The 23,169-nt window shown below is 42.8% G+C and overlaps 1 protein-coding gene across 1 annotated transcript in view; it reads left to right on the top strand.

Annotated features, from left to right (window-relative positions):
- Nucleotides 1-23,169, top strand: part of LOC147012452 (myosin-6-like) — a 90,045-nt gene that overhangs the window by 5,034 nt on the left and 61,842 nt on the right. The window contains exons 3-12 of the mRNA XM_085856705.1: nt 11,218-11,361; nt 11,508-11,664; nt 12,158-12,185; nt 12,676-12,778; nt 15,714-15,806; nt 15,998-16,061; nt 17,667-17,765; nt 21,626-21,729; nt 21,833-21,971; nt 22,233-22,351. Coding sequence (XP_085712831.1) covers nt 11,218-11,361; nt 11,508-11,664; nt 12,158-12,185; nt 12,676-12,778; nt 15,714-15,806; nt 15,998-16,061; nt 17,667-17,765; nt 21,626-21,729; nt 21,833-21,971; nt 22,233-22,351 — 1,050 coding nt within the window. The remainder of the gene's footprint in view (nt 1-11,217; nt 11,362-11,507; nt 11,665-12,157; nt 12,186-12,675; nt 12,779-15,713; nt 15,807-15,997; nt 16,062-17,666; nt 17,766-21,625; nt 21,730-21,832; nt 21,972-22,232; nt 22,352-23,169) is intronic.

Genomic DNA, 23,169 nt, shown 5'->3' with positions numbered 1-23,169 from the left:
CTGGCATTGAGGTGTTTTTAATAATGTGGAGTTGAGCTGTTTTTAATACCCTGGCATTGAGGTGTTTTTAATAACGTGGCATTAAGGTGTTTTTAATAAAGTGACATTGAGGTGTTTTTATAGCGTGGCGTTGAGGTGTTTTTAATAAAGTGGAGTTGAGGTGTTTTTAATACCCTGGCAGTGAGGTGTTTTTAATACCCTGGCATTGAGGTGTTTTTAATAATGTGGAGTTGAGCTGTTTTTAATAACCTGGCATTGAGGTGTTTTTAATACCATGGCGTTGAGGAGTTTTTAATAATGTGGCATTGAGGTGTTTTTAATAATGTGGAGTTGAGCTATTTTTAATACCCTGGCAGTGAGGTGTTTTTAATAATGTGGAGTTGAGCTGTTTTTAATACCCTGGCGTTGAAGAGTTTTTCATAATGTGGAGTTGAGCTGTTTTTAATACCCTGGCATTGAGGTGTTTTTAATAATGTGGAGTTGAGCTGTTTTTAATACCCTGGCATTCAGGTGTTTTTAATACCATGGCGTTGAGGAGTTTTTAATAATGAGGAGTTGAGCTGTTTTTAATACCCTGGCATTCAATTGTTTTTAATAACGTGGCATTGAGGAGTTTTTATTAAAGTGGAATTGAGGTGTTTTTAATAATGTGGAGTTGAGGTGTTTTTAATAAAGTGACATTGAGGTGTTTGGAATAAAGTGGCATTGAGGTGTTTTTAATAATGTGGAGTTGAGGTGTTTTTAATACCATGGCAGTGAGGTGTTTTTAATAAAGTGACATTGAGGTGTTTTTAATAAAGTGACATTGAGGTGTTTTTAATAACATGGCATTGAGGTGTTTTTAATGAAGTGACATTGAGGGGTATTTAATAATGTGGAGTTGAGGTGTTTTTAATACCATGGCAGTGAGGTGTTTTTAATAAAGTGGAGGTGAGGTGTTTTTAATAATGTGGAGTTGAGGTGTTTTTAATACCATGGCATTGAGGTGTTTTTAATAACGTGGGAGTGAGGTGTTTTTAATAATGTGGAGTTCAGGTGTTTTTCATCACGTGGGGTTGAGGTGTTTTTAATACCATGGCATTGAGGTGTTTTTAATAACGTGGAGTTGAGGTGTTTTTAATACCTTGGCATTGAGGTGTTTTTAATAATGTGGAGTTGAGCTGTTTTTAATACCCTGGCATTGAGGTGTTTTTAATAACGTGGCATTAAGGTGTTTTTAATAAAGTGACATTGAGGTGTTTTTATAGCGTGGAATTGAGGTGTTTTTAATAAAGTGGAGTTGAGGTGTTTTTAATACCCTGGCAGTGAGGTGTTTTTAATACCCTGGCATTGAGGTATTTTTAATAATGTGGAGTTGAGCTGTTTTTAATAACCTAGCATTGAGGTGTTTTTAATAACATGGCGTTGAGGAGTTTTTAATAATGTGGCATTGAGGTGTTTTTAATAATGTGGGGTTGAGCTATTTTTAATACCCTGGCAGTGAGGTGTTTTTAATAATGTGGAGTTGAGCTGTTTTTAATACCCTGGCATTCAGGTGTTTTTAATACCATGGCGTTGAGGAGTTTTTAATAATGTGGAGTTGAGCTGTTTTTAATATCCTGGCATTCAATTGTTTTTAATAATGTGGCATTGAGGAGTTTTTATTAAAGTGGCATTGAGGTGTTTTTAATAATGTGGAGTTGAGGTGTTTTTAATAAAGTGACATTGAGGTGTTTCTAATAAAGTGGCATTGAGGTGTTTTTAATAATGTGGAGTTGAGGTGTTTTTAATACCATGGCAGTGAGGTGTTTTTAATAAATGACATTGAGGTGTTTTTAATAAAGTGACATTGAGGTGTTTTTAATAAAGTGACATTGAGGTGTTTTTAATAACATGGCATTGAGGTGTTTTTAATGAAGTGACATTGAGGCGTATTTAATAATGTGGAGTTGAGGTGTTTTTAATACCATGGCATTGAGGTGTTTTTAATAACGTGGAAGTGAGGTGTTTTTAATAATGTGGAGTTGAGGTGTTTTTAATTATGTGGAGTTGAGGTGTTTTTAATTATGTGGAGTTGAGGTGTTTTTAATTATGTGGAGTTGAGGTGTTTTTAATACCGTGGCATTGAGGTGTTTTTAATACCGTGGAATTGAGGTGTTTTTAATAACGTGGCATTGAGGTGTTTTTAGTAATGTGTCATTGAGGTGTTTTTTATATCGTGGAGTTAAGGTGTTTTTAATAACATGGTGGGAGGGTGTTTTTAATAATGTGGAGTTAGTGTTTTTAATAATGTGGGGGTGAGGTGTTTTTAATAACGTGGGGGTGAGGTGTTTTTAATAACGTGGTGTTGAGGTGTTTTTAATAATGTGGTGTGAGGGTGTTTTTAATAATGTGGAGTTAAAGAGTTTTTATTAATGTGGTGAGGTGTTTTTAATAAAGTGGAGTTGAGGTGTTTTTAATACCCTGGCATTGAGGTGTTTTTAATAATGTGGAGTTGAGCTGTTTTTAATAATGTGGAGTTAAAGAGGTTTTATTAATGTGGTGAGGTGTTTTTACTAACGTGGAGTTGAGGTGTTTTTAATAACGTAGTGTAAGCGTGTTTTTATTAATGTGGTGAGGAGTTTTTAATAATGTGGTGTTGAGGTGTTTTTAATAACGTGATGAGGTGTTTTTAATAACGTGGTGTAAGGGTGTTTTTAATAATGTTGAGTTAAAGTGTTTTTATTAATGTGGTAAGGTGTTTTTACTAACGTGGCGTTGAGGTGTTTTTAATAACGTGGTGTAAGGGTGTTTTTATTAATGTGGTGAGGAGTTTTTAATAATGTGGTGTTGAGGTGTTTTTAATACCCTGGCATTGAGGTGTTTTTAATAATGTGGAGTTGAGATGTTTTTAATAATGTGGAGTTAAAGAGTTTTTATTAATGTGGTGAGCTGTTTTTACTAACGTGGCGTTGAGGTGTTTTTAATAACGTGGTGTAAGGGTGTTTTTATTAATGTGGTGAGGTGTTTTTAATAATTTGGAGTTGAAGTGTTTTTATTAATGTGGTGAGGTGTTTTTACTAACGTGGCGTTGAGGTGTTTTTAATAACGTGGTGTAAGGGTGTTTTTATTAATGTGGTGAGGTGTTTTTAATAATTTGGAGTTGAAGTGTTTTTATTAATGTGGTGAGGTGTTTTTACTAACGTGGCGTTGAGGTGTTTTTAATAACCTGGTGTAAGGGTGTTTTTATTAATGTGGTGAGGTGTTTTTAATAATTTGGAGTTGAAGTGTTTTTATTAATGTGGTGAGGTGTTTTTACTAACGTGGCATTGAGGTGTTTTTAATAACGTGGTGTAAGGGTGTTTTTATTAATGTGGTGAGGTGTTTTTAATAATTTGGAGTTGAAGTGTTTTTATTAATGTGGTGAGGTGTTTTTACTAACGTGGCGTTGAGGTGTTTTTAATAACGTGGTGTAAGGGTGTTTTTATTAATGTGGTGAGGTGTTTTTAATAATTTGGAGTTGAAGTGTTTTTATTAATGTGGTGAGGTGTTTTTAATAACGTGGTGTTGAGGTGTTTTTAATAACGTGGTGTAAGGGTGTTTTTAATAATGTGGAGTTAAAGTGTTTTTATTAATGTGGTGAGGTGTTTTTAATAACGTGCTGTAAGGGCGTTTTTAATGTGACATTGAGGTGTTTTTAATAACGTGGTGAGGTGTTTTTAATAACATGGAGTAAGGGTGTTTTTAATGTGGAGTTAAAGTGTTTTTATTAATGTGGTGAGGTGTTTTTAATAATGTGGCGTTGAGGTGTTTTTAATAATGTGGTGTTGAAGTTTTTTAATAACGTGCATTGACGTGTTTTTAATAATGTGGGGGTGAGGTGTTTTTAACAATGTGGGGGTGAGGTGTTTTTAATAACGTGGAGGTGAGATGTTTTTCATAATGTGGTGGTGAGGTGTTTTTAATAATGTGACGGTGAGGTGTTTTTAATAATGTGGCGTTGAAGTTTTTTAATAACGTGCATTGACGTGTTTTTAATAATGTGGCGTTGAAGTTTTTTAATAACGTGCATTGACGTGTTTTTAATAATGTGGCGTTCAGTTGTTTTTAATACCTTGGCATTCAGGTGTTTCTAATAACGGGGTGTTGAGGTGTTTTTAATAACGTGGAGGTGAGGTGTTTTTAATAATATGGTGTGAGGGTGTTTTTAATAATGTGGAGTTAAAGTGCTTTTATTAATGTGGTGAGGTGTTTTTAATAACGTGGCGTTGAGGTGTTTTTAATAACGTGGTGTGAGGGTCTTTTTAATAATGTAGAGTTAAAGTGTTTTTATTAATGTGGTGAGGTGTTTTTAATAACGTGGCGTTGAGGTGTTTTTCATAACGTGGTGTAAGGGTGTTTTTAATAATGTGGCATTGAGGTGTTTTTAATAACGTAATGAGGTGTTTTTTAATAACGTGGCGTTGAGGTGTTTTTAATAACGTGGCGTTAGGGTGTTTTTCATAATGTGGAGTTAAAGTGTTTTTATTAATGTGGTGAGGTGTTTTTAATAATGTGGCATTGAGGTGTTTTTAATAACGTGGTGTAAGGGTGTTTTTAGTAATGTGGCATTGAGGTGTTTGTAATAAATTGGTGGTGAGGAGTTTTTATAACGTGGTGGTGAGGTGTTTTTAATAATGTGGCGTTCAGTTGTTTTTAATAACATGGCATTCAGGTGTTTCTAATAACGGGGTGTTGAGGTGTTTTTAATAACGTGGAGGTGAGGTGTTTTTAATAATGTGGTGGTGAGGTGTTTTTAATAATGTGACGGTGAGGTGTTTTTAATAATATGGCGTTGAAGTTTTTTAATAACGTATAATTGACGTGTTTTTAATAATGTGGTGTTCAGTTGTTTTTAATACCTTGGCATTCAGGTGTTTCTCATAACGGGGTGTTGAGGTGTTTTTAATAACGTGGAGGTGAGGTGTTTTTGATAATGTGGTGTTGAGGTGTTTTTAATAATGTAGCGTTAAAGTGTTTTTATTAATGTGGTGAGGTGTTTTTAATGATGTGGCGTTGAGGTGTTTTTAATAACGTGGTGTGATGGTGTTTTTAATAATGTGGAGTTGAAGTGTTTTTTTTTATGTCAGGTCAGGTATGGGAGCATGTGCCAGAACAGCGCGTCGCTGCGTCCACTTTCCGCCGGTACTCCAGGGGCCTCCGTCTGGCCATCCCCCAGGCAGATGCCAGGCCCATCCCCATCTCCTTGAGATGATGGTCAACCTGCTGCAACCATGAGGCACGTGGTCGGCCCACTGGCCTCCTCCACTCATGAGACTCCCTCGCTGAGAGAATCTGGTGAGCAGGATCAGCGTCAGGAAAACGAGCCACATGTCCATACAGCCGCAGCTGACGCTCACGGACTATGCAGGTAACAAATCTCATCCGAGTCTCTCTCAGCAACCGCTCGTTGGACACAAAATCCGACCAGCGATAGCCAAGGATTCTCCGAAGAGACCTGGTACCAAAGAAATTAAGTCTCCGTCTCAGATCCTTGGTCAAAGTCCAAGTCTCGCACCCATAGAGCAAGACTGGAAGTACCAAGGACCTGAAGACTGACTTTCGTCCTCCCGCACAGGTACCGGCAGCGCCACACCCCATGATCCAGTGAATCCATGACTCCCCAGGCCCGACCCAGACGCCCTATTGACCTTCGGCTCACAACCTGCGGAGACATGAATATCACTGCCAAGGTAAGTGAATCTATCCACGACCTCAACATCCTCACCACAAACAGACACAGACAGGACAGCAGCATCCAAGATGTCACCGAAAGCCTGGATCTTTGTTTTGACCCAAGAAATCCAGAATCCCAACGGCTCCGACTCCTCATTCAGCACCTCGAGGGCTCCCCAAGAGGATGTCTAAAGTCTCCGCAAAGATGACTGCATCATCTGCAAAATCAAGGTCCGAGATCTTGACATTGCCAAACGATGCACCGCAACTTGATCTCTCCGACATCCTCCCAAAAATCCAGTCCATACAAGTGCTGAAAAGTGTGGGGGCAAGTACACATCCCTGACGAACTCCAGTAACAACTGGAAATAAGTCAGAGGCGGTACCACCACACTTCACAGCACTCTCAGTACCAGAGTAGAGTTCAGACATCAGATCGATCAGTTTCGGTGGCACCCCACGAAGACCAAGAATCCTCCAGAGGACATCCCGATTCACTGAATCGAACGCTTTACAGAGATCAACATAGGCTGCAAGCAGCCCCTGCCGAAACTCTCGCCTGCGTTCGGTGAGGACACGAAGTGCAAGGATACGGTCAATCGTTGACCTCTTTGGTGTAAAGCCTGACTGCTCTGGACGCTGGTGCTCAAGCAGATGGTGGCGAACCCTATCAAGAATTATCCGAGCAAAGACCTTGCCCGGCACTGAGAGCAGCGTCACCCCTCGGTAGTTGTTGCAGTCTTGGCGATCACCCTTCCTTTTCCAGAGAGGGACAACAAGGCCCCTCTTCCAGTCAGTTGGGATGATGCCTGTGTTCCAGGCAGAGCACAAAACTGCATGCAACGACGCGAGTGCAGCATTTCCACCAGCCTTGAGAAGTTCGGCATGGATGCCACAGATCCCTGGAGCTTTGCCCCGTTTCAACTGGTTCACCGCAGCCCGTGTTTCCACAAGCGATGGTGGACCACAGTTGATTCGAGGGTCAGCAACAGGGATTGTAACACCCTTGACGTCCAACTCGACAGCTGGGGGATCAGCCTGGTACAACCGCTCAGTAACCGGCCCAGCGGGCCTTCACTTCAGACTCCTCTGTCAAGAGCCTACCACTCTGCTCAAACTGCAGTGCTCCGAAGGATGGGCTTGGATGAACGTAATGCGCGAATTCCGCTGTAAGCGGGACGAGAATCACCTGTCCACAGGTGATGCTCTACCCCCTCACAGATTCCTCGCACATAGGCCTCCTTGTCCACCCTCAGTGCACGTACAGTTTTACGCCTCAGCTCCCTGAACAGCTCAGCTCTGCCATTCAGCCTGGCCCTGCGACTCTGGTCAATGGTATCCAGTGTCCCTTGAGAGACAAAATTCTTCTTTTGCCCTGCGGTGAACTCCAAGGCATCCACCGGCAACATCAAGGACGGTGGTCTTGAAGGTGCTCCACAACTCTTCAGGACCCCCCAAAGCAACCAGACCCCCCAAGTGTCCACTCAGCCTGTTCGCAAACTCCTCAGCTACTCTCTCATCCCTGAGCTTGGCAACATCCAGCCTAGGCTGGGATGGTACCATTCTCCAGGATTTAAGGTGCAGCTTTAGAGTTGCTACAACAAGCCTGTGGTCAGTATTGAGGAACTGAGCACTCCGGTAGACCCTGCAGTTCTGGATCATCCTCCAACGACCGTCAATGCGGACATGGTCAATCTCCTTTGCCACACCGCCAGCGTTGGAATACCAAGTCCAGCGATGAGCTTGCGGCGCGTTGAAACCATGAATCAGCCACCCCTAAGTCCATGACTTCTGCAAAGTCAAGGAACTTAGTGCTATTCTGGTTCATAGTTCCTGACCCATGGGGACCAACACACACCTCATAACCATCCCTATCAGTTCCAGTCGATGCATTGAAATCCCCCAAGACTAGAAGTGTATCTCGTCTGGGGCACTGATCAACCACAGACTCGAGTGTGGCGTAGAATGTGTCCTTCACGGTGAGGTCACTCGCCTCAGTCGGAGCATAAATAGAGACCAGGGAAATGACACCTAAGGAGTGACGAATCCTTAATCTCATAATACGCTCGTTGACCGGTGTTACCTCAATTATCATCATTGGGGTCAGCTTATTGGACACAGCGACAGCAACTCCTTGGGTATGGTAACCATCAGAGCGACCAGACCAATAGTAGGTGTAACCACCCACCATTATCTCGCCGCAATCCGGTCTCCGAACCTCAGAGAGAGCTGGCAATCCCGATGTCCAAACGCTTGAGCTCAGATGATAACAGAGACAGGTGATCATCCTCTCTTAGGGATAGGACATTCCAGGCACCCACCCGAAGGGACCGCCTCAGGTTAACCCAAGGAGACCGCCGTCTGGTGGACGACACCTCAGCACCACTCCGACACACTCTCCCGCAATCTGACCCAGGGATGTTACCTCGTGGTTTCCCTCCTATCAAAGATTGGGGGTCCCGAAGGCTTTGCCCCAATCCCATCATCCGGTGAGCTGCCCTGCGAAGGGAAGCTGCACAGGAGGTACTCCCACGGAGTGGGTTTTCAGATTTTTTTGCGTTTTTGCGTTTTGCGGAATGAAGCGTTTTACGGTGGCTGGAGTGCAAATCCTGCCACCAACCTCCTAATAAGAAGCAACCCAACTGCAGGAGGACGTCCGCAGACACAGTTGGGCACTAGATATGGATGGCCGTTGGCTCACAAGGAGCTCCTCCGCCCTTTGACAGGTTTTGTTTTTAATCCTGCTGGGTGTCCATATCCAAACACCCTCCTCACCAGAAAACCTGGTGGGGGAGACGGTTTAGTCGCCGACAACCCGACCATGGAACAGGTTAGTACAGGTTTACATGGTACCTGTAGCAGGTCACAGATCGAACCTGACCTGACAAAAATGTGGTGATGTGGTGGTGGTGTGGTGAGGTTTTTAATGTGGTGAGGTGTTTTTAATAATGTGGCCTTGAGATGTTTTTAATAACATGGCATTGAGGTGTTTTTAATAACATGGAGTTGAGGTGTTTTTAATAAAGTGGTGTGAGGATGTTTTTAATAACATGGTGTGAGGTTTTTAATAACGTGGTGTATGGATGTTTTTATTAAAGTGGTGTGAGGTGTTTTTAATAACGTGGAGGTGAGGTGTTTTTATTAACATGGTGTGAGGGTGTTTTTAATAAAGTGGTGTGAGGATGTTTTTAATGACATGGTGTGAGGTGTTTTTAATAACGTGGAGGTGAGGTGTTTTTAATAACGTGGTGTGAGGGTGTTTTTAATAACGTGGTGTGAGGGTGTTTTTAATAACGTGGAGGTGAGGTGTTTTAATAACATGGTGTCAGGATGTTTTTAATAACGTGGAGGTGAGGTGTTTTTAATAATGTGGTGTTTTTAATAATGTGGAGTTGAAGTGTTTTTATTAATGTGGTCAGGTGTTTTTAATAATGTGGAGTTGAGATGTTTTTCATAACATGGCATTGAGGTGTTTTTAATAACGTGGAGGTGAGGTGTTTTTAATAAAGTGGCTTTGAGGTGTTTTTAATAACATGGCGTTGAGGTGTTCTTAATACCATGGCATTTGGGGTGTTTTTAATGACGTGGCGGTGAGGTTTTTTTATTAATGTGGCGTTGAGGTGTTTTTAATAATGTGGAGGTGAGGTTTTTTAATAACATGGCGGTGAGGTGTTTTTAATAACGTGGAGGTGAGGTATTTTAATACTATGGCATTGAGGTGTTTTTAATAACGTGGGGGTGAGGTGTTTTTTATAATGTGGAGGTGAGGTTTTTTAATACCATGGCATTGAGGTGTTTTTAATAATGTGGAGGTGAGATTTTTTAATACCATCGTGGTGAGGTGTTCTTAATACATGGTGGTTACGCAGCAGTGAGGTGTTTTTAATGCCATACCGGTGTTTGTCCAACTGCAGTGACGTGTGGTCAGGCGAGTGTTGCGAGCTGATCCACAGTGGTATATATACAATAAATACATTTATACAACATAAATATATATATATATATATATATATATATATATATGTATGTAGATACACACACAGTTTCAGTAAGGTTTGGGGGGGAAGGGAGGGGGGAGGGTTGTTTTCGATAAGATTCTTGAAAAATAACCTCACGGTGTCCCTTTAAAAGTGACTTATGGATTCGTGGCATAGCCCAGATCATCACATCCTAATATTATATTGTTGTTTTTATTATTAGTTATTATTATTACTAGTATATGCCCGTACGTGCATTTCCGTACGTGCGTGGCCGTTATTGCAAAAAAAAAACTTTCAACCGCGAGCTAGAAACAACAACCACACCGGTCGTTCCTTCGCTCTCACGTGCCCGTAATTGCAAACCCTCCCCCCCAAAAAAAACAAAACAAAAAAAAACTTTCAAACCGCTAGCTAGAAACAACAACCACACAGGCCGTTCCTTTGCTCTCGTAAACGACGACTGGATTGGGGCATTTTGTTTATCTATATATGCGCATTAGAAATCGAGAAATTATTAGAATATATTAAGTCATCACTCACTGGTTTAAGTCATCACTCACTGGTTTAAGTCATCACTATCCGGAAGTATTGCGTGCCCGTACGGAATGTTCACATGCATTCCACGAATTAACGCTTTCATTGAAGTAACAACTGCTGTGATACTTACACACACAGAGTTATTAAAATCAACTTTACCTCCCTGTCTTTGCTTGCCAAGACATTCGCTACCATTGACCATTGCCACTCCTCCGCCACTGTAACTACTGCACCGATCCCTATCGTAACTGGCACGTGACGTCATCGTCGGCCGGCTGCGCCCCGGCCGACGCAGCACCGTGTCCTTTCATTGGTTGGTAAATAAATGACCATAACTTGGGAACCACTTCTCCGATTAATATCAAACCTTGAAAAGGCACATACTCAGGTCCCCAGCAATATACCTGGCAAGTTTCAATTAGATTGGACCAGTGGTTGTCGAGTAGCAGCGGTCACACACACACACACACACACACACACACACACACACACACACACACACACACACACACACACACACACACACACACACACAAAAAACACACACATACACATACACATACACACACATACAGACACACACACAGACACACATACACACACATACACACACATACAGACACACCCACAGACACACACACATACAGACACATACACACACACACAGACACACACACTCAGACACACACACAGACACACACACTCAGACACACATACACACACACAGACACACACACGCACATACAGACACACACACAGACACACACACACAGACACACACACAGACACACACGCACACACATACATACACACACAGACACACACACACACACATACACACACATACATACACACACAGACACACATACACACAGACACATACATACACACACATACATACACACACAGACACACACACATACACACACATACAGACACACACAGACACACACACACACACACCGATTGCTGGAATTATAGATAGATTATTAATATTATTATTATTATTATTTATTTGGTTCTCCAGACCGTCACGGTGGCTGAAGATGCATTAATTCAGCAGAATCCACCCAAGTTCGATTGTATCGAAGACATGGCCATGTTGACCTTTTTGAACGAGGCCTCGGTGTTGTACAATCTGAAGGATCGTTACACCTCCTGGATGATCTATGTACGTAACATCATCTCACACCTGAGAAACACCTGATGATCTTACAAGTCCAATGCCACCAGTTTTCTGAGCACCACTTTATCTGCTGTCTGCTCTTCCTCCACCCCACCCCACCCCCACCCACCCCATACATCCTTGTACTGCAGACATACTCTGGCCTGTTCTGTGTCACAATCAATCCTTACAAATGGTTGCCAGTCTACAGCTCCGAGGTCGTGGCCGGGTATCGTGGGAAGAAACGGCAGGAAGCTCCGCCACACATCTTTTCCATCTCCGACAATGCTTACCAATACATGCTTACCGGTAACCATGGAGATTGCAAGAGTAAACTCATTCCGATGGTCGCTTATCAACATCAGAGACCACTGGTGTTTTCACTGGATCTCCGGCATTCTGGCTTTACACATAACGCCATTATTATAATGTGAGATCTCGAAATGGAGACGCCACTGTGCGGGGTCGTGCACTGTAGACCAGGCATGACCCCAACATATTTGCGGGTGGCTTTACTAGTTCCTCAGGCATTCTATATCAATTCTAAGACTCGTGATTCATATAACAGGGAATATCCACAAGTATACACGCACACACACACACACACACACACACACACACACACACACACACACACACACACACACACACACACACACACACACACACACACACACACATGACCCAATGGCAGGTCCACAGGTAGCGTACAGGAATCGCACCTGCCTGACAAAGGACACGTTTGGAGTGCGTGTGAAGTGTGCCACTCCTTGACATTTGTATTTGTCTGTGTGTTCGACAGATCGGGAAAATCAATCGATCCTGATCACGTAAGTCTTTCTGTTTTTCCCATAAAATCCACGATCACACCTTCACTCCCTCACTGGGGCCCAAGACCATGGTTCATGATCTAGCTGAGTTCATAGCATGCTCACCCTTCAAGTGTGTAGTTCGGATCAGATCCCTGACATCTGTCCTTCTCCTGCGGTATCAACAGGGGGTCCATGTGCTGAACCTTTAAAGCATGCCATCCTCTGGCTGCTCACTCTGTGATTATCTATCTATCTCACGGTACTTTTCAAAAAGAGCAGGCCACTATGTGCCGGTACTATTGTCAAAATCCTTGCTTGGGGCGAGCTGCACAATAGATAAAGTAGTACACAAGTGAACGTGAATATGGCAAATGTATGATGAGCCAAATGACCCCCTCCTAGGGTGGTGACCTAGGGTGGTGACCAATGCTGAGCCAAGAGTTAAGTGATGAAAGTTGAATCCATGACTTGAGTTGAATGATCACTGGTTGCTTGGTGTCATTAACAGAGGAGAATCCGGTGCTGGTAAAACCGTGAACACCAAACGAGTGATCCAGTACTTTGCCTCCATCGCGGCTGCTGGCGATCGTAAGAAGGACGCCGGTAGCAAGGTAAGGGCTACGTGCGGATCTTGACGTGTCTACCAGTTTGTTGTTACATGATGCTCCATCAATGCAAGGCCTTGATTTAAGCTTTTCAGAGCTATCCTTTATACAGGGCCCCAAGCCTGTGAGTTGAGGTTTATGGAACAACGATCACACCGGAGATCCTGAAGGAGTAAAAGTTGTTTGTCCATCTCCATTTGACTGTCCTCTTTTCGTGCCATGCAATTTCCTTTTAGTCCTGTACATTTCCACAAAGACAAATCTTGAGAACCTCTTTATCATATATCAAAGTCTTTTTCCTCTTTGATCCTTTATAACTTGTAATATACACAGACAAGGAGGATGTAGTATTGTCCAAAGCTAGGATTGACTCGAAGGTCACGGGTCCATTTGTAGCTTGGACACCCTCTCTGTACGACCCATTTATCACAACGTTCTGCTGTTGTCCAAATGTGGTGCTGGCTAGCTCAGAATGGGATCAGCTGGTGGTTGATGTTGGTAGATCGGTATAATTGAGAAAAGCATTCATGTCCGGTATAAGCATTCGCCTCAAGAGAGGCTGGAGGAATCCCAACATGGTTCCGGTGTCCAGGAAAGGTAAAAAGTCCAATCGGTGAAAGTTCCTTTTTGGCATTAAATTTAAAATGTGGAATTAAGGAAATTCCATCAGAAGGTCCTACAGATTATTTGACACCAGGTTCGGAGTATCGGTGAGCTGTTGCTGTGAGGGTGTCCAGGCAATGGTCATCACGAGATGTTTTCGTGATTCTCAATTACTATATGCAATCAGTCATTGGTGCAGACTTCTTTGAGATTCCACCGGCAGTTATTTGAAACTTCCTTTAAAGTCCACCAGCAGATCTTTGAAACTTCCTTTCGAATCCACCAGCAGATCTTTGTAAATTCCTTTTGACTCCACCAGCAGATCTTTTTAACTTCCTTTCGACTCCACCAGCAGATCTTTTTAACTTCCTTTCGACTCCACCAGCAGATCTTTTTAACTTCCTTTCGACTCCACCAGCAGATCTTTTTAACTTCCTTTTGACTCCACCAGCAGATCTTTTTAACTTCCTTTCGACTCCACCAGCAGATCTTTGTAGCTTCCTTTAGACTCCACCAGCAGATCTTTGTAGTTTCCTTTCCACTCCACCAGCAGATCGTTGTAACTCCCTTTAGACTCCACCAGCAGATCTTTGTAGCTTCCTTTCCACTCCACCAGCAGATCGTTGTAACTCCCTTTAGACTCCACCAGCAGATCTTTGTAACTTCCTTTAGACTCCACCAGCAGATCTTTGTAACTTCCTTCAGACTGAACCAGCAGATCTTTATAACTCCCTTTAGACTCCACCAGCAGATCTTTATAATTCCCTTTGGACTCCACCAGCAGATCTTTGTAACTTCCTTTAGACTCCACCAGCAGATCTTTGTAACTTCCTTCAGACTGAACCAGCAGATCTTTATAACTCCCTTTCGACTCCACCAGCAGATCTTTGTAACTTCCTTTCCACTTCACCAGCAGATCGTTGTAACTTCCTTTAGACCCCCCCGCCCCCCAGCAGATCTTTGTAACTTCCTTTCGACTTCACCAACAGATCTTCGTAACTTACTTTAGACTCCACCAGCAGATCTTTGTAACTTCCTTTCGACTTCACCAACAGATCTTTGTAACTTCCTATAGACTCTACCTGCAGATTTTTGTATCTTCCTTTCCGGTGTCCAGGAAAGGTAAAAAGTCCAATCGGTGAAAGTTCCTTTTTGGCATTAAATTTAAAATGTGGAATTAAGGAAATTCCATCAGAAGGTCCTACAGATTATTTGACACCAGGTTCGGAGTATCGGTGAGCTGTTGCTGTGAGGGTGTCCAGGCAATGGTCATCACGAGATGTTTTCGTGATTCTCAATTACTATATGCAATCAGTCATTGGTGCAGACTTCTTTGAGATTCCACCGGCAGTTATTTGAAACTTCCTTTCGACTCCACCAGCAGATCTTTGAAACTTCCTTTCGAATCCACCAGCAGATCTTTGTAAATTCCTTTTGACTCCACCAGCAGATCTTTGAAACTTCCTTTCGAATCCACCAGCAGATCTTTTTAACTTCCTTTCGACTCCACCAGCAGATCTTTTTAACTTCCTTTTGACTCCACCAGCAGATCTTTTTAACTTCCTTTCGACTCCACCAGCAGATCTTTTTAACTTCCTTTCGACTCCACCAGCAGATCTTTTTAACTTCCTTTCCACTCCACCAGCAGATCATTGTAACTCCCTTTAGACTCCACCAGCAGATCTTTGTAGCTTCCTTTCCACTCCACCAGCAGATCGTTGTAACTCCCTTTAGACTCCACCAGCAGATCTTTGTAACTTCCTTTAGACTCCACCAGCAGATCTTTGTAACTTCCTTCAGATTGAACCAGCAGATCTTTATAACTCCCTTTAGACTCCACCAGCAGATCTTTATAATTCCCTTTGGACTCCACCAGCAGATCTTTGTAACTTCCTTCAGACTGAACCAGCAGATCTTTATAACTCCCTTTCGACTCCACCAGCAGATCTTTGTAACTTCCTTTCCACTTCACCAGCAGATCGTTGTAACTTCCTTTAGACCCCCCCCCAGCAGATCTTTGTAACTTCCTTTCGACTTCACCAACAGATCTTCGTAACTTACTTTAGACTCCACCAGCAGATCTTTGTAACTTCCTTTCGACTTCACCAACAGATCTTTGTAACTTCCTATAGACTCTACCTGCAGATTTTTGTAACTTCCTTTCGACTCTACCTGTAGATCTTCAGTTGTTGTTTTTAAAAGGAATCGAGAGATCTTGTGTTACCTTCAACACCCCACATGGTTAAAACATGACGTGGATGTCTTGGTTGTCCTTTGGATGTCAGCCAACGCAGATGAAGGTAAAACAGAGTGATTTGTTCTTCATTTGTTTGTTCAGGGAACCCTTGAAGATCAGATTCTACAAGCCAATCCTGCTTTGGAAGCTTTTGGGAATGCCAAGACAGCTCGGAATGACAACTCCTCTCGCTTTGTGAGTTTGGTCTTGGATCTCACACTTCCCTTTGCCTTTGCACATCCGGGTGAGTGTCGGGTTGTTAACTCGGCATAAAGAGCTCAATTCTATCGGACAAGTGAAATGTCTGTGATGTTATGTCTGTTGACCTTATTAGGCATGAACGGTGTTTGTCTTAAATCCTTTTGTCTGATATTGTACAATTGCAGGGCAAGTTTATCCGCATCCATTTTGGGGCCACGGGCAAACTCTCCTCGGCCGACATCGAGACATGTACGACGACCTGTCAAACAATGTGTTGGGGAGTAAATATAAGGAGCCCCTGTTTCTAAGTTTCCGGTTTTTCCTTTTGGTCACTTTCTGTGTACTTCCCTACCTCTCATCCTTCCCCACATCTCTTATTTCTCCTTTTTCCCTCTATTTTGTCCCTCATCCGTACTGTTGATGTGTGCCTGCCCCCATCAGCTCTCTTTCTAATGTTTATTTGGTCTGACACATCCCGATCCATTATATGTTCTAGCTCTTCTATGAGCCTTGACTTTGCACACACAAAAAAAAACTCTTTTAATAAAGGCTTGGTGAGAAATCTGGTAACCAATGGGGGTTAAATGATCGTTCAAGAACTCTTTAAACATACAATGTACCGTACATGTGGGGAGGTTGGGAAAAAGGCAAATTGAAAAAGAGGGGGAAGAGGTAGGGAAAGGGGAAAATAAGAACATATGAGTAACAGGGATGAGGTGGGAAAAAGGGAAAAAGAGGTTGGTAGAAGATGTGATAGGAAAAATAAAGGAGAGAAGGGGGTTAGGGGGATTGAAAGTAGGGTTAGGGTGGTGGCAGGAAGGTCACATTGACACAGGAACTATCAAGGATGGCTGCACTTCAGGAGCTTCCAGCTGTAAAACATCGAGCTAGTCCGATTCCAGATTCAGGGTCTATCTATAGATGTGTCCTCATTACAAGTGGACCAATATTAAAACATCGAGCTAGTCTGATTCCAAATTCAGGGTCTACCTATAAAGGTGTCCTCATCAGAAATGGACAAACTTTAAAACATCGAGCCAGTCCGATTCCAGAATCAGGGTCCACCTATAAAGGTGTCCTCATCACAAGTGGACAAACTTTAAAACATCGAGCTAGTCCGATTCCAGATTCAGGGTCTACCTATAGATGTGTCCTCATTACAAGTGGACCAATATTAAAACATCGAGCTAGTCTGATTCCAAATTCAGGGTCTACCTATAAAGGTGTCCTCATCACAAGTGGACAAACTTTAAAACATCGAGCCAGTCCGATTCCAGAATCAGGGTCTACCTATAAAGGTGTCCTCATCACAAGTGGACAAACTTTAAAACATCGAGCTAGTCCGATTCCAGATTCAGGGTCTACCTATAGATGTGTCCTCATTACAAGTGGACCAATATTAAAACATCGAGCTAGTCTGATTCCAAATTCAGGGTCTACGTATAAAGGTGTCCTCATCACAAGTGGACAAACTTTAAAACATCGAGCTAGTCCGATTCCAGAATCAGGGTCTACCTATAAAGGTGTCCTCATCACAAGTGGACCAATATTAAAACATCGAGCTAGTCCGATTCCAAATTCAGGGTCCACTTATAAAGGTGTCCTCATCAGAAATGGACAAACTTTAAAACATCGAGCTAGTCTTGATTCATGATCTCTCGAAAAAGGTCTCCTCCTGACAAGTGGAGGTTTTACTTGGGTGATACCGACGGCATCGTGTGTTGGCTTTCCTGTGAGTTTGTGATCACATCACCATAAATGGATAACTTGAACTTTCACCAAGACCTTAAAGTACACACCTGTTTACATGCTAATATTTTTCTTTTTATCTTCCGGTTCATCTCACGTTTGCAGATTTACTGGAGAAATCTCGAGTAACCTTCCAGCTACAAGCTGAGAGAAACTACCACATATTCTTCCAGATACTGTCCAACCGCAAACCTGAGCTCCTGGGTGAGTAAGGGACATCATTGAGTGAACCATGACTGTGACCTTGTGTGACCTTGTGTGTGTTAGTGCAGCTATACCTCAGGATAGTGTGTGGTCCACATCCTCGCACGGTCGACTCACACCACACAAGTCGTGCACCGAGGGAATGGAACGTTTCAGGACCGCAGGGAATGTTGCAAGCACAACACCGATCCACAATCGATATTCTTTTGGACAAATTTTAATTAAAATACTAAACGAAATAAACGAATAAACGAATAAATAAATAAATAAATAAATAAATAACCAGACAAACGACAATTCAAAAATATGTTTTGCAGCAATTCAAATTAATGAAACAAAGTGTTCGTTCTAATGAGGCCAACAACAACAACAACCACCACCATGTACTCCTACAACCTTCAATTAATGTCCTTGTGATTTGATGTTTGTCTACAAACTCCGACCATTTCTCAGTGATGAACATGCTTTGATTTTAACCATCAATTCACTGTTGACGCCGACCTATCACTCCTAAAAACACACACACACACACACACACATTCTCACACAAACACACAAAAACACACACACTCTCACACACACACACACCCACACTCACACACACACACGCACACACAGACCCAAAACACACACACACACAAAATCACACACACAAAAAACACACATACGCACACAAACACACACACTCACATACACACAAAACACACACACACAAAAACACACACAAAACACACACACACAAAAAACACACACAAAAACACAAACACACACATGACACACAAAAACACACACACACAAAAACACACACAAACACACACACAAACACACACACACAAACACACACACAAAACACACACAAAAACACACACACAAAACACACACACAAAAACACACACACAAAAAACACACACACATACACACACATACACACACAAAAAACACACACACAAAACACACACACAAAAACACAAACACACACATGACATACAAAAACACACACACACAAAACACGCATGACACACAAAAACACACACACATGACACACACACACACATGACACACACATGACACACACACATGACACACAAACACAAACACACAAAAACACAAAAACACACACAAAAACACCCACCCACACTCAAAACGTACACACACACACACACACACTGACACACAATGACACATATAACACACACACACATGACACACACGTACACTGAGACACATACACACACAATGACACACATGACATGCACATACTTATATAATATATTTATGTTTTATATATATATATACATATATATATATATATATATATATATCTCTCGATACTAATATGTGTGTGTGTGTGTGAATGTGTCTCCTCCATAACTCCAAAACTATAAAACCTAACATCCTGAAACTTTGCAAGCATACTGTACGAAGTAAACTCCAAGGAAGTGCAAGAATGGACATTAGGTGTTTGGGTTAATGAAAACACCCCTTTTGAAGGTGATTGCAAATGTCGCTGCACGTATGAACATTCGTGCATGCAGGCTGACGAACTCTTCCACGAGCCTCCGGTGGTTAAGGGGTTCTGTGGAATTGGGATTCTCTTGCATGTACTACTTGTGAATGCCTGCAGCTGTAGAGGAACCCAGGTTGGGATTGAAATAGCAAAGAGCTTACCTTGTGTATCTTGTCGTGGTTGCTTTATGCATCTATCTTTGGCTAGAATAGCATGGGAGTTTATATGTACATATACTAGACTACACGTGAAGCAATGACAGCTCGGGCTAAAAGTGAAATTACAAAAATGGGGGTGTGTTCAGTTACTAAGATTCTTGTAGAGCATTCCCCAAGTGACTTAAGCACTCAAGTCACTCCATTTGAAACCGGTGATAAGGAATGGCTGGCTTGGCAAGCGCTAACTACCCCCGTCTTCAAATCGCATCACAGTCGACTCTGCTCGTGAGAAGGCCGAAAGCCTCAATTCTGTGTTTGCTTCCAAATCTTGTGTCCGCATCCCCTCGCTCTCTGTACCCATCCTTCCCTGTTGTACACAGCTGCTCCTGGACTCTGCGTCTTTTGCACCTGAGAAGGTAGATAAGTTTCTGGCAACCCATAACTCTGACTCTGCTACTGGACTGGACAGCATCAGCCTACAAATCCGAAATACCTTCTCTGCTGCTCTTGCACATCCTCTCTCTGCCATTTTCACCCTGTCATTTGCCCGAGGTCATCTTCCATCTGCTTGAAAATCAGCCAACATGACTGCACTCCATAAAATAGTGCAAAAACGGATCCCCTTAACTACAGACCAATTATCTTACTTCCAATCATCAGTAAGGTATTGGAATCCATCATCACAGTTGACATGAAATCCTTCCTTTTCTCCAACAACCTCATCTCAGATCACAAATTTGGATTCAGAACTACCTTGGACATGCTGCTTCGACTCACCCAACAATGGAGGAGTCAGACATGAGATCAGTGCAGTCTCTCTGAACATATCTCGTGCTTTTGATACAGTCTGGCGTCCTGCCTTACTCACAAAACTCTCTGCCGATGGAATCCAACATCAACTCCACACATGGCCGACTGACTTCCTCTACTCATGTAACCAACATGTGGCTCTCAGCGGAATCCTTTCCGCTCCTCTCCCTGTTAAGGTTGGAGTACCCGAAGGCAGTGTTCTGGGCCTAGTCATATTCCTAATCTTCATCAATGATCTCTCTGTCTCACCAGAAAATCCTCTTTATGTATTTGCTGATGAATCCACCCGAGGCCGTGACATCCCTCATCCTTCAGAAAGGCAGGCTGCAACCTCTTCCCTCTCTTCAGACCTTAAATAAATCACAAGCTGTTGAAGCACTTCAAATATGTCTTTCAATCATGATAAATCTCACTCTCACAATCTCTCTCTGAAAGGACCAGCTGACAAACCCTCCGATCTAATTTCTCAACAATCCTCTTGAAGAAGTTCTGTCATTCAAACTCTTCGGTCTCATTCTCAGATATGATCTCTCTTGGGAAAGTCACATTTTAAAGTTGGCTTCCAAAGCCAGATTTGGTACTCCGACTGGGCATCCTCCATCGTACAAAGTCCTTCCTTGGCACACCTGAACTCCGATGCACCAACAAGGCCTCATCCGCAGTTTGATGGAGTACTGCTCTCTCCTCTGGGCTGGCTCCCCTACCTCACACCTTGCTCAGCTTGATGCCATGAAAATCAAGGCCTTTAAGATTTTTGGAATCTCCACATGATGAAGCTAAGTCTATGGATCTGTCACTTCGCCATTGCCAACAGGTCTGTGTGCTCACTGTATTTTTCACCTCCTTTCTGGTCTTGCACTCTCTGCTCTTTCCATACACCCCCCCCCCCCCCAGGCATCTGCAGGACGCTGGTGGTCCACTATCAACCCTTTTCGAATAAAACTCCCGAAATCTAGGATCACTGTTCACCTTGACTCATTTATTCCTTGTTTGTTCTGCCTGTGAATCTCATTCTTTCCCCCTTGTCTTCAAGACAGCTCTTCACCACCATCTCAGATCATCACAATTCAAAACCATGATCTTTTCTACACCCGTTAAACCACCCCCCCCCCCTCTCTCTCAAAATTTCACTTCTGTATCCATCTTGTCCACCACTTGTGTTCTCCCCTACTCCTCATTGTTACCCCCATCCCTTGTTTGTCCATCTCTGTCTATTTTCCCCCTTCTCCTTCTGTTCCTTTTGTTATGTTGCATCCATATGCGTTCTGCGATCTAGCTCTTCCACATTTTCCGGAATGTCCGATGACCATCGATATGTATTTCCTGTACTGTATATACTTATACATGTACATTGATTGTCCCATCGAATACACTGTTTCCTGCAGACATGCTCCTCATTACCAGCAACCCATATGACTACAGTTACATAAGCCAGGGAGAGGTGACGGTTGCCAGCATTGATGATGGAGATGAACTATTGGCCACGGATGTGAGTTTGGGGAAATTTTTAGGATCATATCAGACTTGATGATTCCAGTTGTTGTTGTCTCCCTCCCATAACCCCAACTTGACTTGAGCTTCGGTGTCTCCAGAACGCATTCGACGTGTTGGCTTTCACGCCAGAAGAAAAGATGGGTGTGTACAAACTCACGGGTGCCATCATGCACTACGGGAACATGCGATTCAAACAAAAACAGCGGGAAGAACAAGCAGAGACCGATGGCACAGAAGGTGAGCTGAGAGCATACGATCCCTTCATCACCATACAGAACACCTCGTATTATCACCTAGATGACACGTGAGCAGGTAAGCTTACAGATCGCGTGGACCGGCCTTGCCTTCTGGGCAGCCTTGGCTGCTATTCCAATGTTGTGGTACCACAACGAGCGATGAGATGTCCATAAAATTAGTTTTATAGACATTGAATAGGCCTTTGATGGGTCGACCCTCACATGAGTCCTTATGTAGTCCTGCCTGTGGTGTGACTCACAGAGGCGGACAAAGCTTCGTTCCTTATGGGCCTTAACTCTGCTGACCTGCTCAAGGGCCTTTGTCATCCCAGGGTGAAAGTTGGGAATGAGTATGTCACCAAAGGACAGAATGTACAACAGGTGTGTCTATGTCTTTGTGTCTTTCCTTTCTCTCTTCATGACTTTGCTCTACCTCTTCTGCTAATCCGCTTTTCACCTTTATGGATAGCAAAGCTGAGGTCACCTCATTAAGTTAGTGGAAGGGGCGTTATGTCTGATTCTCATGCCCTTTTATTCTCAAGTCCCAAGATGCATCAATCACAATATGCAGCAAAGAAATCCATGAATCGGGACAAAATAACACTTTGTACATCGACATTCTGCATTTTCTAACGCTAACAGAGGAGATTATTAGACTATTTAAAACTAAAGCACATCAAGCACTTTACTGGAACACAAAACAATATGCTTTCTTATCCTGGTCCTTCAAACCCTTTTATGGCTTGTTTTTTCAAACCCTTTCATCCATGAGTGAGAGGTGTCTGGGAGGGATAGCATGGTTGAGAGCAATACTCGATTGAGCTATAGCCAAAGGTCTTGTAGGCCATGACAAGCCTATATTTGCCAAAGAAATGTTGGTACAATGGAAGATATCCAGTATATGGTTGTCTTTTAATGCCAGATGAAAAAGAGAGAGAGAGATAGAGATGGAGATGGAGATAGATTTGTCAGGATTGAAGGACATATTCCAAGTGTTTGACCAACTTGGGATTTTTTTTCAAGGTCTGAAGAGGGGAAGAGGCTGTAGCCTTGCTGTCTGAAGGATGAGGGATGTCACGTCAGAGGGTGGAGTCATTGCCAAATAGATAAAGAGGATTTTGCAGAGTCAGAGAGATCATTGATGAAGATCACGAATAGGATTGGGCCCAGAACTCTGCCTTGAGGCACTCCAGCCTTGA

Source organism: Eptatretus burgeri, chromosome 15 (assembly GCF_056783735.1).
Source record: "Eptatretus burgeri isolate ZD-2024b chromosome 15, Ebu_testis_v1, whole genome shotgun sequence".
Lineage (NCBI taxonomy): Eukaryota > Metazoa > Chordata > Myxini > Myxiniformes > Myxinidae > Eptatretus > Eptatretus burgeri.
This window is presented reverse-complemented; position numbering and strand designations above follow the sequence as displayed.